The sequence below is a fragment of the Thrips palmi genome, unplaced genomic scaffold (assembly GCF_012932325.1).
Source record: "Thrips palmi isolate BJ-2018 unplaced genomic scaffold, TpBJ-2018v1 HiC_scaffold_5, whole genome shotgun sequence".
Lineage (NCBI taxonomy): Eukaryota > Metazoa > Arthropoda > Insecta > Thysanoptera > Thripidae > Thrips > Thrips palmi.
Genome location: NW_023144632.1, coordinates 17,886,688 through 17,901,967, shown reverse-complemented (window position 1 = coordinate 17,901,967; position 15,280 = coordinate 17,886,688). Strand labels below are relative to the sequence as shown.

At 40.0% G+C, this 15,280-nt stretch overlaps 5 protein-coding genes across 5 annotated transcripts; 2 read left to right on the top strand and 3 right to left on the bottom strand.

Moving 5' to 3' along the window:
• Positions 1–175: 175 nt before the first annotated feature.
• Positions 176–3,547, bottom strand: LOC117651105 (mapk-regulated corepressor-interacting protein 1-like). The gene is made up of 5 exons (XM_034394861.1): positions 3,403–3,547; positions 2,687–2,808; positions 2,547–2,609; positions 2,408–2,461; positions 176–2,327 (listed from the first exon to the last, which is right to left on the bottom strand). The coding sequence occupies exons 2-5, from the start codon at positions 2,796–2,798 to the stop codon at positions 2,254–2,256; spliced, it is 303 nt and encodes a 100-aa protein (XP_034250752.1). The 5' UTR covers positions 2,799–2,808; positions 3,403–3,547; the 3' UTR covers positions 176–2,253.
• Positions 3,548–3,710: 163 nt separating this feature from the next.
• LOC117651081 (nucleolar protein 11) lies at positions 3,711–7,058 on the top strand. Its single transcript, XM_034394824.1, has 10 exons — positions 3,711–3,981; positions 4,613–4,777; positions 4,875–5,090; positions 5,167–5,305; positions 5,397–5,567; positions 5,689–5,903; positions 5,978–6,129; positions 6,220–6,414; positions 6,501–6,813; positions 6,898–7,058. Exons 1-10 carry the CDS (start codon positions 3,853–3,855, stop codon positions 7,024–7,026), a joined length of 1,824 nt encoding a protein of 607 aa, XP_034250715.1. The 5' UTR covers positions 3,711–3,852; the 3' UTR covers positions 7,027–7,058.
• A 98-nt stretch (positions 7,059–7,156) lies between these two features.
• On the bottom strand, positions 7,157–9,974 carry LOC117651088 (cytochrome b-c1 complex subunit 2, mitochondrial). Its single transcript, XM_034394834.1, has 9 exons — positions 9,818–9,974; positions 9,001–9,137; positions 8,729–8,920; positions 8,538–8,652; positions 8,360–8,461; positions 8,075–8,283; positions 7,776–7,995; positions 7,481–7,702; positions 7,157–7,399 (listed from the first exon to the last, which is right to left on the bottom strand). The coding sequence occupies exons 1-9, from the start codon at positions 9,860–9,862 to the stop codon at positions 7,313–7,315; spliced, it is 1,329 nt and encodes a 442-aa protein (XP_034250725.1). The 5' UTR covers positions 9,863–9,974; the 3' UTR covers positions 7,157–7,312.
• A 1,553-nt stretch (positions 9,975–11,527) lies between these two features.
• LOC117651108 (bladder cancer-associated protein) lies at positions 11,528–13,357 on the bottom strand. The gene has a single exon (XM_034394865.1). It carries the CDS (start codon positions 13,093–13,095, stop codon positions 12,853–12,855), a length of 243 nt encoding a protein of 80 aa, XP_034250756.1. The 5' UTR covers positions 13,096–13,357; the 3' UTR covers positions 11,528–12,852.
• Positions 13,358–13,618: 261 nt separating this feature from the next.
• LOC117651102 (disks large-associated protein 1-like) lies at positions 13,619–15,275 on the top strand. Its single transcript, XM_034394859.1, has 4 exons — positions 13,619–13,975; positions 14,402–14,538; positions 14,616–14,699; positions 14,778–15,275. Exons 1-4 carry the CDS (start codon positions 13,801–13,803, stop codon positions 14,937–14,939), a joined length of 558 nt encoding a protein of 185 aa, XP_034250750.1. The 5' UTR covers positions 13,619–13,800; the 3' UTR covers positions 14,940–15,275.
• The last annotated feature ends 5 nt before the right edge of the window (positions 15,276–15,280 follow it).

Below are 15,280 nucleotides of genomic sequence, written 5' to 3'. Positions count from 1 at the left end.
TTCCATATTTTGCTTGGTCGTCATGCGCTTTTTGGTAGCACGGAGACAAATACAAACTGTCTCCATGATTGCGGCATCGAAGTGGCATTTGAACCACTTGCACTATGAAACTGCCTCCATTTTAGTTTCATGTGTAAATTTCTTACATTCCCTTTCAAAAAAGACAACACACATGTACTCTTGAACTAAGTTTTAATTCACCAAGCTGACAGCTAATTACTTACAAAAACCATGTAAACAGTGAGGAATGTTTGCATTTTTTGACAATGTAAAAATTTTAACATAAACTGTGCATTTGAAAAATTTGCTTGAATGACGGAACTGGCGACCGTTTCATGAGCATATGGTCACCATTGCTGTAAGAGCGATTACTTTCATGACACTATGAAATAAGTAAGTATGAATGAGTGTTCCCTCCATTTATAGCCAATAGGTTTTTTGCCCAGAACGCACAACAGAACTCTTACTACAAGAGAAAGAGGTCTCAGTTAAATCTACAAACTACAAAACAATGCTTTAATGAAGCTTGTCTACAGAATACAAGATTTTTAAAATGGAAGAAGCCACAAGATATTATGAGAAATTGAGTACCTAAGAGACAATTAAGAAAATGAGAAATATGAATGAATGATTATTATTGTTCTAACATGAGAAAGTCAAAAACAACCTAGTCAGAAAATTAAGTGCATGCATATCACATGATCAAGAATAGTTCGAACATGGTGGTAACTTGCTCTTGCTCTTGGAAAAACTTATCATCAAATATAAGGGCAGGGGGAGGGGGACACACACACATGGCACAAGCCAATATAGTTAGAACACAAAAGGGGTTCATCCATGATTATGAATATGTAACAATAAAACAAAAGAAAATTCATGTGCTCTGCAGAAAAGCGTGCAATGATCTAGAATCTTACTATGGGAAATCATTGTAATAGACGCAATTGAAATATACAAAGTATGCACGTTAAGGATGTCCAAAAAATCCCTGACAAACAATAACACAATGAAATATTTCTATCAAAAGGCTGAAAATAACAACAAATAAAAGGAACAAATCAGGAGTAAGTTGCAAGGACTTAAACATTAATTTTTTAAATGAAAGAAAATAATATTTCATGAATTGATCTTAACAAACAACACTTGTCCAAAGAATCAGGCAAATTTAATTGCTTCTTACATTTCATCATAGTACATAAAGGGATATGTACGCATGCAACCAGGAACCAGATTTAAGGGTGATCCATTAATGCAGAAAAGAGAATCATCTGGTTTAAACATTAATTTGAAAACCACCACAGGTAATGAAAAACAAATATCATTCATTGTATCCACAGGTACTTAAAACATCACTATCAGAAGGTAAATCTCATCTCACGGTTGGGAACTATTCTCACAAACCAAATTAAGTGCATACCTTTCAGGTTTAAATTATACGAAAAGAAGCAGATAAATTTCAGAAAATAAGGCAGGCTATTTTAGCTTGACAAATTAACTGCAGTAATGGAATGGTTAAATCATAAAAGAAAAAGAGAGGAGAACTGAATTTGTTTTCATGACACTATAAGACCAAATACTGAGAAAAGCTCTCATGTGTTAACCTAAGAATGGAATGACAAAAGGTCCTAGACAATATTCAAAGCAGCGAACAGTATTTCTTCCACAAGATTACAATTCTATGTGAATTGTAGACAAAATTATAACTTCAATCATCAATACTACTGCAAAGACTAATGCACGTATCAAGAATTTATGTAATTGTACTGCAGAATTATTATTTTTAAAAATCTAATAAATTGATAACATTCTAAATTTTTAGAACACAGAATCCACCAAGATCTATTCATCACATACACATATTTGTCTCAGAATGACACTACAAAACTGATCAAATTACAAAAAAAAACCACACACAAATAAACAAAGAGGAGATGAAAATGCTGCTGTGAAAGAACTGTAACCAGCAAACAAAAATTCAAGCTGTTCTTCCATTTCATGGTATCAAAATCTAAAACAGAACAAATTTCTTAACAAGAAAACTTGCAACAAATGGTACCCAAACACTGCATTTTAAATATTGGGACCATCTACTCTAATGGAGTAAAATCAAAAGCAACTACATTGCAAGAGGAATCAGAGAAAGAGAACTGTGGATTTCATTCCAAATACAAATTGTGATGAAATGCTGGCAGTGAAGAAGAAAAGAGAGACACAAGATGCAAAGAGGAATGCATCGTCAACAATTAAAGAAATCTATGTAGAGGGTGGAGTCCTGTTGGAGGACAATCGCTTTCTACACCAGTCTTCAAGATCAAAAGGTTGAAAATCTGCTGACAAATGTGACGCGTTAGTACAGGACAAAATTGGAACAACCATGATGTATAGCTGCAATGAAATTGTAACATACCTTTAAGCATGGGATTTGGTTCATTATCACAATAGTAATAAACTAATGCTCCTCCTAGAACAATAAATGCTGACATTAGTCTTGGCCTTATGAATGCGCAGTGAATCAAAGTAGAAATTACGAATGCGGAGCAACTTACCTTTGCCATTTTCTGCTCCATTTTGGCTGTAATGCTCCACCTCTCTAGAGACTTTATTCCAGGCTGAAATAATACACAGAATAAGTCAAATAGTAATGGAGTGTTCCTTTAAAGAAAAATGCTAGGAAATGATAACTTACATTCATATATATATCTAATAAGCTCATCTTGTTGCGCTGTGGGAGTGCGTTCATCACGAAATCGGGTTGCCTGAACAGGCCTCTTGCCGTTAACCGATTGAGTTTGATTCATTTCCACAATTCTGAGGGGCAAAAAGTACAACAACATTAGACCATCTAGTTGCAAATAATGGGCTTTGAAAGACAAGCACTATGTCTCCAAACGGTCAAACCGGAGTATAATATGGGTCAGGTTTTTGTCTCAAGTTTTGAAAAGTGCATGCAACTAATGTTGCCATTAAACCTCGTCAATTCGTTGTAGGGGGAATACAAGAGCAGCCCAGCCAAACGCAAAAAGCAGAGAGAGAGAGAGAGAGAGTGAGAGAGGGAGAGGGAGGGAAGGAGAGAGTGGATGTGTCATGTCCATTTTAAAGGTTACAAAGAAAGATGTGGGGAGCTGAAATTTAGGCATAAGGACGCCAAAAAGACATAAGACGAATATCCAGTACAAACGGAGATGTATATAATGAAATTCAGAAGGTTCTTGATAGTACAAAAATACTTTTAAGACCGCGTCACCACAAAGAAAGGTAGACAGATCTTCGGCCTCCATGCATGGTCCCAATCATCTTTTATACAAATTTTGATCACTTTCCCTGAGGAATAGCACTATGGACTAATCACTGGGTAATTTGCCTCGAATAAAATAGTAAGGATCTGAAGTCATTGAAACTTACAAAATCTCTTCTCAAAAAGATGTCAGTCGCACCCTTGTTTATTTACAAATTGATCGAGAATCGTGACGAGAAGTTTGGCAGAGAACATGAACAAAGGAACCTCTTCGACTGTTTCCTCATTACCCAAGTGCGACAACTGCAGAAAAAATGAAAGTTACACAATCTCCAGTGCAAAGGAATTTTCACAGTACTGCAAAACTTCGGCAAAACGTTTATGAGATCCCTTCTATTCAATTTAATAATTTTTGGATAAGTTAAATTCTAGTTAAAAATCTTGAATGTCTTAAAATGCACATTCCACACAGTTGGCAGTGGCCATAAACAAATCCAACAACACAACTCCGACCGAACATGTGGGATTCGCGAGCTCCTTCAAATATTCTTCTGATTTGATTGTTGTTGTTATTGTTCGACGTTACCATTGATTGATTATTTCATAGCATTTCCAAAATGGCTAAATTAAACTCCTGTTATCCCCTGTGTCCCCTTATCGATAGAAGTCCTATCGGTGTAACCTCAGATTCTGACTCTGGGTGTGCAATTGTAACCCTCGGTAAAAACATTGTCATTCGATACACAGTAAGTTTCTTATTGTTCTGCCACTATGTATGCTTTATATCCAACAAATTTCAATCACAGTTGAGATAGTGACAGGAGAGTACCTAATTATGCTAGGCATGCATTGATTTAATTCGTCAACTCGCTCCATTTTCCTACGTTGCAGGCCTTCCGCCTCATTATTTCTTTGATGTTAAGCCCTTGGAAACATTGGTACAAGCGTCTGCATTTTAAAGCTCAGACCCTTTGCTTCAAACTTCCTAGCTTAAGTTTCTATATTTTATATGACCTGCACTCATTTCCATGTGTATGCACACAAGCGGCTCTGCTCAATGCAGTGACTCATTTTTTTTTCGTAATTCCTATTTTAATCTGTTTCAAATGAGGGAGAGGTACTAGCACACTAAGGTTTTCAAGGCCTAAAATTATGTAAAATGCTGTTGGTTTATTGTGTGTCCTATTGTGGGTCAATGAATCAAACCTCTTGTGTGTGGACTATTAGCTGATGTGATTCTTTTATACACATTAGTATGGAAGTATAAATATATATAAAATATGTTAACACATGAATGGGAATGTGTTATTTGGGCATTTATTGTTTCCGTAGGTAGTTGTTAATTAACATTCACATGTGTTTGATGCTTTTTTTCAGTTAGCTGACCAGAAGCAGGCAAGCAGTTGGAGTAGTAAGGACAAACTTACAGCTCCTGTCATATATGACCATGTGGGGAAGAAATATGTTGCAGTTTTTAATCAGAGTATCATCAAGGTGTGGGACAACACAGATGTAGACCTGAACAAATTAAAAAAACACAAGGTGTGGTATCAAATTAATATTAGGAATTCTTGAAATTTGTTAAGATGGAAGGAAATTACTTTTAGTGTATTAACAATGTAAATCTGTTTCTTTGCAGTTTGATCATCCTATTCATTCTTTAGTTAGCCGAGAGAGAAACGCTGAACCTGTAGTGATATTTAAAAATGGTGCCTCATTATCATTTTCTCAAGCCTTAGTAGACAGAAAAAAAAATTTATCAGGCTCTTTGCCAACAAAAATGTCTATTAAAGAGTGTTTTTTTATCAGACTTGATGATATTGGTTGTATTGCTATTGTAGCTGAAAATGACAAGGTAAAGTGCCTCACATTATACTATTCTTGTTATCATTGTTCCCTCTTTGTTGATAATTCTTCTTCTTTTATCCCAGGGAGTGACTTCATTTGTAATTGTGGAAGTGGATAGTGAAAGAAAGCCTCTTCACAATATACCAATTGTTCGTCCAGACAAGAAACTTCTTGGTCTAACAACCATGCAGGCAGAAGGAACTGCTTTTCTTGTAACGTTTTGTATGTTCTTTAACGATTCCCCATGAGTGCTACCTCATTCAGTTCTCTTGCACTCAGAAGTTGTAATTTGATGATGTCTTTTGATTGACAGGGAGTGATGGGCAACTCTTCTCTCTTCCTTTGGCAAAAAGCGTTAGAAGTGAAGAGGGTGTTGGCTCCTCCATATGTACTCTGAATGCTGTTAGTGTGAAGAATGCTGTTGCTATGACTCAAATAGCAACTAATCACCTTGCTATTTATGGGGCAGACCCAAGTGAAGAAGGTGCTGTGCATTATTATGTATTATTATTCTAGAATTATTCTGATGTGAGATGCTGATGTTTTAAGTGTGTGTGCGTGTGTTTTTCTTTCTGAAATCCAATTTACTTTTTATCTTTTATCAGGGGCAATGCTTGTGATTGTAAATACCCAATTCATGCTGGTGCAGGCTCATCAGCATTACAAGATGTTCTCAAACAACACAAATCTTTGGACTATTGGTCCAAATTTGTTGCTGGTGGTTGGTCATAGTCTGGCTGTTGTGCCTTTCCTATTAGACACTGAACACTTGTGTGCTCTCATTGGAACTCACAAGCCACTGCAATTGACAGATCACAAAGTACGTTTGCTTCCTAACTACCGTATTTGATATCTTTATAAATTGGAAGTACTGAAATACTGGCTTTTCTTCAGGCAAGTGAAGTAGAACAAGTTCTGGAAATGACAACTGTATCTTGGGACAAAAATATTGGCAAAAAAGTTGCAGATACAACATTAAAAGACTTTCAGAAAATGCAGCCAGTAAATGTGAAAATGCTTGCGGATCAAGGATACTCTCAAGCTATGTAAGTTGAAAATTGTACATTTCAATGGAAATGCGGCAAATATTCAATCTTGTTCAACAAACTTAATTTTCCCATTCTTCCCCAAATCAGGTTGTGTGAAAAGTTAGTTGCGTCATATCTTGAGGAAACAAATCTTTCAGGTATTGTCTGGCTGCTCCAATTTTTGCCAGACTTTCCTGAATCGGCACTTGTCACCGTTCTAGCTTTCTGCTTGGATACTCCACCAGCTGCCTTCAGAAAATTAAAATATGACAAACGTAAATTTCATTATCTGATTGATATGGAGTAAGTTTATGTAACTGATTCTGGGTATGATACTTGAAGAATGAATGACATTCAGTTTAACAAATTCTTTTCTTTTGTTGGGACAGTGGTGATAGCCAGAATGGGCTTGTTGAGTTGTCAGACAAACAGCGGGTGGTTCTGGATATTATCATCAGGACGTCTTTCAGTGAAGCAATCATCTTGCCCCATCTCCGATCTAAACTAAACCTTCAACACTGTTTGGCATTGCTGCAGTACATCGCTCAATGCTTGCCGCAGATAAAAAATACCACAGATGCCCAGGCACTAATGCGGTGGGCTGCCGTTCTGTTGGACAGCCACTACCAACAGCTTTTACTGTCTACAGATGAATGTGTTTCCAGCACAGTGCATGCCCTCAAGGATCTTGTGGAATCCCAGGTAAATGTCATACTAGTACTGCTATTTCATCCTTAATTTTTTTTATTGAAATCAGCTGTAACAACTAGCTCTTATGCCTTGCAGGTGGAATACATAGATGAGTTGAAAGTACTTGATCCTATTTTGAGAAGAATACAGTCTGGTCAAGCATTACAAAAACCTAATATTGTTCAAAATATGTTTTATTCAATAGAAACTTTGCGGTTGTACTAATCCTACATTTAATAAACTGCATTTGTGTAAATTATTGTTCGTACAGAACTTGATGTGTCCTTTGTACTTCAGAGAGAGAGAGCGCATCAAAGTTAAAATGAAATTTTGAGTTGAAGTGAAAGGAACTTCATTAAAACTGTGGAACAATATTTTATTGGTGACATTGCTTAGAGAACAGTACAGCTAAAAACTTTATTTTCACCTTAAACAAATTTATTTTTAAGGCATAAAAGCATTCAATAGGTAATATACATTCAATTTACAGTTTATAGAAAGGTTCATTGGTTTACTTCAACTGATCCAAAAAAGGTACATTACTGATATTACCAATGGCAGCCAATGATAGCTTTCCACTGGCAACTTTTCTTGCAGCCTGAAATAAAAAATTGTGTCCATGAGATGAGGTGTCATGCAGAAGATGTTTAGATTCATTTCAGGTTCTTTCAATACTCACATTGTTTACATCGCTAGAGCTGACAGAGTCCACAGCAGCTACCAAAGCTGAGGCAGAGTGTGCCGATCCTGTGAGAAGGGCTTGCTGACCAATGTCTTCAGTGGCAGCCAAAGGGTTCTCTGCAGCGCTGAGGATGGCCAGCTTCAAGGCAGCCTTGCCTCGCTTGACGGCATCCTCCGACACTGATCCTGCTCGCAGGCTCTTAACAGCTGCCTCCGTCACCTGACAATACAAATCACAGTGAGCACATGTACAACACATCAAACCCAGGAGCATGTTAGTTGTATGTACTAACCTGTCCAGCCACCTTAGGCTCGCAAGTAATGACAACACCAAAGAGACCAGCATCTTGGTGGGACACGTTCAGAGCAGACGCAGAAGCATTTTCACCTGCAGCAGCATCTGCTACCGCCTTGGCCAAAGGAGATCCAGCATTGGCGCCATACTTGACCTTTGCTCCAGTCCCAAGGGCTTGTTGCAGAATGCCAAATGCAAGGGCTTCCTTCTTATTGATTCTGAAAGGGGCATAAAATTTGAATTCAAAACAGCATTCAAACGATAATTATTATAATAGGAGTAATGCTATTTCCTTACCCAGCTCCTTCAGCAGCAATAGCAATGTGAGCTAACCCCTTGCCCCGTTTGCGGAGCTCTCCTCCATAATACTGAGAGCTGGTTCCCAGACCAGTGCCTTCCGCATAGCCCAGCTTGTCAGCAAAGACCTTTGCAGCATTATGGGTGATTCCTGATGTTGCCACCACTGTTCGATTTCCCAAGAATGTATTGTGAACAAAGTGCTGAAGCTGTGACAGAAAATGTTGAATTGTCAGGAGACTGCATGTAAACCCTGTTAAGGGCCACGGACATCAGCTAACTTACAGTTTCAGTTCCCTGACTGCCCAAAAGATATTTAGGGAGGAAGAGGGAGTTTCCAAGGCCAGTTCGGAAGGCAGCACCATGGAGCATATCAACAACACGTGCCTTGATAAAAAAAAAAATTATCAAAATGAGAGAAACAAAGGATGAAATATGATAAGGTAATTTCAAAAGTATTTACCTGGGGAGGAACAAGAGCAAGCTCATACTTCAGCCTAGGAATATTGTCCGACAGTTCCCATGGCTTGAAAACCTGCTCTGTAGCCACAGTATGAAGGACTTTCAAGCAGGGCTCACTGAAAATTAAAGCAAACTAGACATGAAGCCTGAATTGAGCAAAAGATAGAAGGAAGAACAGAAACCCATACTTACATAGCCTGAACGTTACATTCCAAAGTATAGGAAATTGAGTCACGATCATTCACAGCATATAAATTGGCACCTCTCTCCTGAATCAAGCGTGTGATGGCAAAGGTTGACAGTGAACCTGTTGTCAAACCACAAGCTGCACGCAGAACATGAGACACACCAAGGTTGTCAGCAGTTTCATAGCGGGAGCCAGCCCTGCAATTTAAAAAACATTGATTCAAGTTAGATAAATTGATCACTTGTACCTACTAAATTCTGATGTGCAGAACACTTACTTAATTTGAACTGAAACCCGTACAATAGGTGACTGGGACTCAATGCTTAGAACCTGTACTTTATTAGCCAAGACGCTTGATTCAATGGGCAAGTCACTTTCCAATGCTCGGGCAGCGGCTGAAGACAAGCCACGCTTCTAAAAGCAAAGAAACAAATCAAAATTTTAATAATGTGTCAGGCTACAGCTCTCTTGTACTTATCTTGGTAAAAATTACAAGTGCCATAACCACAAAAACAGAAACTCTTTCAAATTACGGAACAGTAAAAATCTTGAGACTATCTACACCTTTGCTCTCACTGCCTCTGGCAAAGATTCCTTTGACTAAATGTAGCGTTCAAGTACGTAATGAGAACAGTTATAAAGTACCACATTAGTCACCTGTTTTTCATTAAGAAGCAAGATACAGACAATTAAATTTTAAAGATTATTTTGATCTAACTGTGAGTAGGCATTGATTTTCATATATACGGAGGCAAGCTGTCGAAAGAAACGACCGTAGGAAACACTATACAGTACCAAGGGAAGAGAGGTTAGAATATTAAGACGTCCAAAAGTCTAGTGAACAGAAATGATAGCTTGATAGGCTATAAGTTGGGTTAACAGCTCAGGAATCTAATTATCTAAACCTAAAATCAGATGGCTTCATCATTTAATTACATCTACTTTAGGAATATAAAAGGGCAAGATTGCAGACGACAGATTTGGTTTGGGACAGGTCACTTCATGTTTCCGAGCCGGACAAGAGGTCAAATGGCGGCGAGTTAACAACATGAAGGTTCCAAATTGAAATGCTCGAAAAGCTCGACAGTACTTACGACAATATTGCGCATAAGTGGTAATTTGGCCATGTTTGAAGACATGATCGCTTCTCCAAATCCTCTCCTCTTCTGAAGGAAAGGTCGACAAGGTAAGATGGCGGCGAATGGCGACCAATTTCGACAGACGACTATCGCCAAGGCAAGTTGAAGCGCGCGCGTTCGAAATTCGAAAGCCCGTGACGCGTGACGCACGAGTCGCGAGTGTCAGCAGGTTTCCAAACACTGCCCGATGATTTGAGTGGGATGTGTCGATGCCTCGGTCGATGCGAGGGAGGGGGCGGGCGGCAGGCGGCAGTGGGCAGAAGCTTACGGCGACAGCCCTCGGGCCGGGGAATGTCTTGTCTAAAGGTCGTCCCTTCGTCCCTCTCGCATTCATGGGTGCTTCCTCTTACTGAAGCCGAAGCACATCGGGGGGTCGGTCGGTCGGTCGATCGGCAGCCTACTTAAAAACGCCGAAAAATCGTTTCAAAAGCACTGACATGAATTCAAAGGCACATTTCTAGTGCACCCATTTCAATGGGGCGTCCCGTCGCGAGGGATACAGTGACGAAACGCTGAGAGAAATCAGTCGGCAAATAATGATGCCCGTCCCTTAATCGTTCCGGCCTTCCCTCGCCTGACGCACCACACTGTAGGACGTTCCGGACTTCCCTCGCCTGACGCACCACACTGTAGGACGTTCCGGACTTCCCTCGCCTGACGCACCACACTGTAGGACGTTCCGGACTTCCCTCGCCTGACGCACCACACTGTAGGACGTTCCGGACTTCCCTCGCCTGACGCACACACTGAGGACGTTCCGGACTTCCCTCGCCTGACGCACCACACTGTATGTAGGACGTTCCGGACTTCCCTCGCCTGACGCACCACACTGTAGGACGTTCCGGACTTCCCTCGCCTGACGCACCACACTGTAGGACGTTCCGGACTTCCCTCGCCTGACGCACCACACTGTAGGACGTTCATGACTTCCCTCGCCTGCTACGACCCCCCCACATGACTCCGACCCTGTAAATGTAGGACGTTCCGGACTTCCCTCGCCTGACGCACCACACTGTAGGACGTTCATGACTTCCCTCGCCTGACGCACTCACACTGTAGGACGTTCGGACTTCCCTCGCCTGCGGCATACTGCCTAGACTCAGGACTACCCGTGACGCAACGAATGAGGAGTCGTTCTCGCGAGACACACGGGCAACGTTCAAGGTTTCAGTTGTGCATCTACCTCGCTAGGTATTCCGACTTCCTCGTGAAACAGGAGGAGTTCGTTCCCGCAGACGACCAATGATCAGGTAACAGTTGGATTCCTCCTTACGCAATTTAAATCTTTGTTCGTAAGATCCTAGATCTGTACAGATACCCAGTCATACATTATGAATAATATCTACCAAATAAATTTAAATAAGGAAGCAGGCTTTTCAATACAATTATCACTGCTCCAGACTTGGGATAGCAAAAATCACAGCCCATGAAAGATATCCAATTTTAATGAGGTAAAGAACGGCAAACGAAAGCAAAGCACTAGATTAACAAAGATGTGAATAGGTACATGTTCCTACATTTTAGAATATAAATGCATGTTCCATATTCAACCATCAGCGACCAATGTAAAACAAGATTTTCAAAGCACTTTAAACAGCGTGCACATTAAAAGTAAGCACAAAAATAGGTTGGAGAATCTGAATTTTAAAACAATTTCAAAGGGAAGTGAGGCTTAAATAAAAGGACCTATGCCTCGCCACTAATTAATTCTAAGATATTTCAAAAATAGTGCTGAAGTCTGCCTGACTAACAATTAATCCATCTCTGGGAAGCGCTCATAATGCTGCCGTTAATTTCCCATCCCGGATTTTTTCAAGGAAACTCCTCTAGAGAAGTGGGTACTTCATTTCACACCACAAGGTCAAAACAAGTTACAGGTATAACATTGAGAGGGGATCATACTTACATTTCTGGCATATACCAGAGATATGTATGTGAATATAAGCTTGTAATGCAAACTGGAAAGTAAGGTTGAATAATTTGAGCAAATTCTATTAGTTGAAGAAAAACACACAAAACAAAAACATTACTACAAATTAAATTGATCATACCATAAATCAATTTTTTAATTGGTAAACATATACTTTCAACTTTCTATTATTCACTGTTTACTTGAACTATTGAGTTGAAAGAAAAAATCTAGACAAAAACATATGTATGGAAGCATACAAAAATCAAATATGGAAGTCTCTCTTCCCCCATGTGCTTAAAGGCCTAAAAGAAATACATGGAAATTTCAAAATTGAGAATGTAGAATAACTATGAATAGTTTGAAATCTCGTACAATAGATCCGTGAGAGAAGTGCAGAGGTTTGGCAAGGTGGATGTAACAACAATTTTACAAAGGACAGGTAGACAAAATTAACAAAGCAGGATATCTTCAAACATGAAACAAAAAAATTAGTAACATAAAGTAACATTCACTAATTGTTTCAACACTATCCCATTTTAATGCTATACTTTCAGTTCATTAAGTCTTATTTAAAAAAAAAAAGTGGCACTTGCACAAATCAAAGAAATAAGGTTGAGTGCGATTTCATCTACATCCAAAATTCAATATGAACTTGGAAATATATGACAAGAATTGTTGAGAAAATATTAGAACACACAAAGCCTCAATTTGTTTTCTTTGAACTAATAAAAAGCTGGCTAGGGTGTTGAACTAGTTTTCCTGAAAATCAATTTTCAACTGCCTTAAAACTGCAAATTGACAAAGAAAATTAGATTCCTCTCTCTTATCCGAACCCAGAAAGTTTCCAGAAGAGAAAGTCAAAAGCACCATTTCTTTTAGAAGACTACTGCAGTTGAAGGTTGCTGAGACCAAAACTAACAAAAATCTAGATTCAATAAATACTAGCAACAAAGTCACAGACCAGTAAATCTTGGTGATAGGCTTCCAACAAAAATCGACAATAGAGTGGGTGAAAATAGTTACTGTAATAAATATTCAGTGCTGGCACAACTGCACTAAATTGAAATGAAAAAGAGAGTCACCCATTCTCACAACGGTTTGCATCACACATGTTGTTCCACAGGATACAATTTCCGAAACCACTGTAGCATATCAGGAAAACAGCTGCGACAAATATCAGACTGCAGATGGAACATGGTTTACGCTCTAAAAAGAAGCTGACCATGTAAAGAAGCATGAACATAACATGAGTATTGAGAAGTGCAGGATTTAGCGGCTTAGGAATAAGTAAAACTGGAATCAACCATTGTAGGCAATACATTTTGTTTGGTTATGTGTGTGAGTATTCTGCGGCCAAAGTCATACGCATTCACTTCACATTCAAACACGTATGCGCCAAACGAATCTTCCAGAGGCGAGACGTACAATGCAGCATGTATTTCTGCTGAAATACTCTCCGAATGTGACAAAGTTCAGCTTTTCTTCACGCCAAATATCACGAAAGGAAGAAATTCTACATGACGTTTGTTTGCGTTTGCACTTACACATGCACACCCTTCGGTTTCATTTGATATGAGAAATCACGCGCTGCCGCTAAACCGAAAAGAGAACACAAAAATGGAAGAAAGGAAGGTAACTTAAGAAATTCTTGAGCTTCGAGAGAGCAGCCTTAGTTGTTTCGTTACGTCTCGAGGTTTTTTCCCTAATTGATGTCGGTCATGAGGGCCAGAGAAATTATTTCAGCCCACGACGCCATAAGCTGAAATTCTCATAACAATAACAACTCGATGACGAATTATAATCGTGCGGCTGCAGCTGCAACTGCCACCGCCCCGCCCCGCCACCCACCGCCACTCCACCACCAGTCAGCTGGCGCCGCTCGGCGAAGCTCAGCTGCTGAAGTTTGTCGCGGACCAAAACAGAAATCGTCACGACGTTTGCGAAGTTCGAAGATACGTCCCCGCCGTTTCTAAATCGCGCTTCGATCTGCACTTTGTCAAGTCGCCCGTCGTCAACCCTCCCAATCATGGTATCCTGCTCGCACTACCGCGACCTGCTGCAGAGGGAGCGGGCAGCCATCGCCGGCCTGTGCGATGAATGGCAGAGGGTTTTGGATTTTGCTGCCGCCTCCAGCGACAAGGACAAGGACAGCGGCCTGCCCATCCCGGAAGACGTGTGTGGCAAGATTCAGATCGCAGTCGGTGAGTGTTCTGTGTCGAGCGGGACTGCCATTGGTCGTGATGGCGATGCGACAAGTAGGCCGGGGCTAGGCCTTAGGCCAGGCCGGGCAGGTCGAGTCGCCGTCGCTACCATTGGCCCGGCCCGTGGTGTTCCAAATTTATCTCATCTCTGGGGGCCTAAGGGTGCAGTGCGGTGCAGCGATGCGGCTACACCTTCGCCGTGGTGCATCTGTTTTAAATTTATCTCATCTCGAGGGGCCTAAGGGTGCATCGTCACTGTGGTGCATCTGTTTCAAATTTATCGAGCACTCTGCTCACTGTTGGGCGTGAAGCGTTTCATTTCTGTGAGTGGCGTTGTCAATAGATTTAATGTTAAGGACAGCAATGTAACGTTTTCTTTTTAACTTTCTGTAGCCCTTTTTCAAACCTTCCTGTTTCTTCTTTCAGGGCAAGCACAACTCCTAATGAGAAAAAAATTTGTGCAATTCAGTGGGCTCATACAGGCCTGTGAAGAAGATTCAGCTGAGAGACCACCAGTCACTGTCGAGGATTTGCAGGGTTTCTGGGAGCTGGTTCATATCCAGGTAAGTGCTGATGCCTACATGTGAATGATATGGTCGCCGGCTAGAGTCTGAAGCATTTGTTTTACCTTTGTGCACAGGTGGCTGACATTCATAGTAAATTCTCAGAGGTTGATAAACTGCGGGATAACAACTGGGAACCTTTACCTCTCCAAGAAAACCAGGTAGCTCTCAAACTTAGTTTCTCTTGTCTTGAGGATATTTCCTGTTTGTGTCTGCCTACATACATCTTTATCTTTTAGCGCAAACCTCTTGGCAATTTGAATAAACCTGCTGCAAATGGTCCTCAGCGTCGGAAGCCAGCTTCTGTTGTCACGAAAGACTTCTCTATGGAAGCCAAAGAGAGACTTGCACAAGCTAAGGCTATGATTCGAAAGCGAATGAAGGAGCAGTGTTGTCAATAGGAAAATGGAGTATTTCATGTTGTAATTTTTTTTGTGAAAGTCTGTTTGTTATATTATGTCAATTCAACTGTATTCTATTAGTATTCAAGTTTTATGTTGTGGTTTTTATTATGTAATCTAAATTGTTTGCTCAGATTGGTGTAGTGGTTTTTATTATGTAATCTAAATTGTTTGCTCAGATTGGTAGGTTTAGACACTAAGTTGGATTGGAAATGTCTGTGATGTACCATTAACCTGCCTTTTATATATGTTTAAAACTATTTATCATAGGACAATTGTGCCAAATAGCTCTGAACTAATGTAAGATTTTAACGAAAATAAATTTTTTCTATCAATTAGAC

What these genes read in the sequence shown, in the direction of transcription:
- LOC117651105 (XM_034394861.1), bottom strand. Translation starts at nt 2,798, where the DNA reads ATGAATCAAACTCAATCGGTTAACGGCAAGAGGCCTGTTCAGGCAACC. An exon ending in TATTAGATATATATATGAAT is followed by an intron (nt 2,610 to 2,686) that starts GTAAGTTATCAT and finishes GTATTATTTCAG; the next exon opens with CCTGGAATAAAGTCTCTAGA. An exon ending in TGGAGCAGAAAATGGCAAAG is followed by an intron (nt 2,462 to 2,546) that starts GTAAGTTGCTCC and finishes TTATTGTTCTAG; the next exon opens with GAGGAGCATTAGTTTATTAC.
- LOC117651081 (XM_034394824.1), top strand. Translation starts at nt 3,853, where the DNA reads ATGGCTAAATTAAACTCCTGTTATCCCCTGTGTCCCCTTATCGATAGA. An exon ending in TTGTAGCTGAAAATGACAAG is followed by an intron (nt 5,091 to 5,166) that starts GTAAAGTGCCTC and finishes CTTTTATCCCAG; the next exon opens with GGAGTGACTTCATTTGTAAT. An exon ending in TGCTTTTCTTGTAACGTTTT is followed by an intron (nt 5,306 to 5,396) that starts GTATGTTCTTTA and finishes TTTGATTGACAG; the next exon opens with GGAGTGATGGGCAACTCTTC.
- LOC117651088 (XM_034394834.1), bottom strand. Translation starts at nt 9,862, where the DNA reads ATGTCTTCAAACATGGCCAAATTACCACTTATGCGCAATATTGTC. An exon ending in CACTTATGCGCAATATTGTC is followed by an intron (nt 9,138 to 9,817) that starts GTAAGTACTGTC and finishes CTTTGCTTTTAG; the next exon opens with AAGCGTGGCTTGTCTTCAGC. An exon ending in ATTGCTGCTGAAGGAGCTGG is followed by an intron (nt 7,996 to 8,074) that starts GTAAGGAAATAG and finishes TGCCCCTTTCAG; the next exon opens with AATCAATAAGAAGGAAGCCC.
- LOC117651108 (XM_034394865.1), bottom strand. Translation starts at nt 13,095, where the DNA reads ATGTATTGCCTACAATGGTTGATTCCAGTTTTACTTATTCCTAAGCCG.
- LOC117651102 (XM_034394859.1), top strand. Translation starts at nt 13,801, where the DNA reads ATGGTATCCTGCTCGCACTACCGCGACCTGCTGCAGAGGGAGCGGGCA. An exon ending in CAAGATTCAGATCGCAGTCG is followed by an intron (nt 13,976 to 14,401) that starts GTGAGTGTTCTG and finishes TTCTTCTTTCAG; the next exon opens with GGCAAGCACAACTCCTAATG. An exon ending in TACCTCTCCAAGAAAACCAG is followed by an intron (nt 14,700 to 14,777) that starts GTAGCTCTCAAA and finishes TTTATCTTTTAG; the next exon opens with CGCAAACCTCTTGGCAATTT.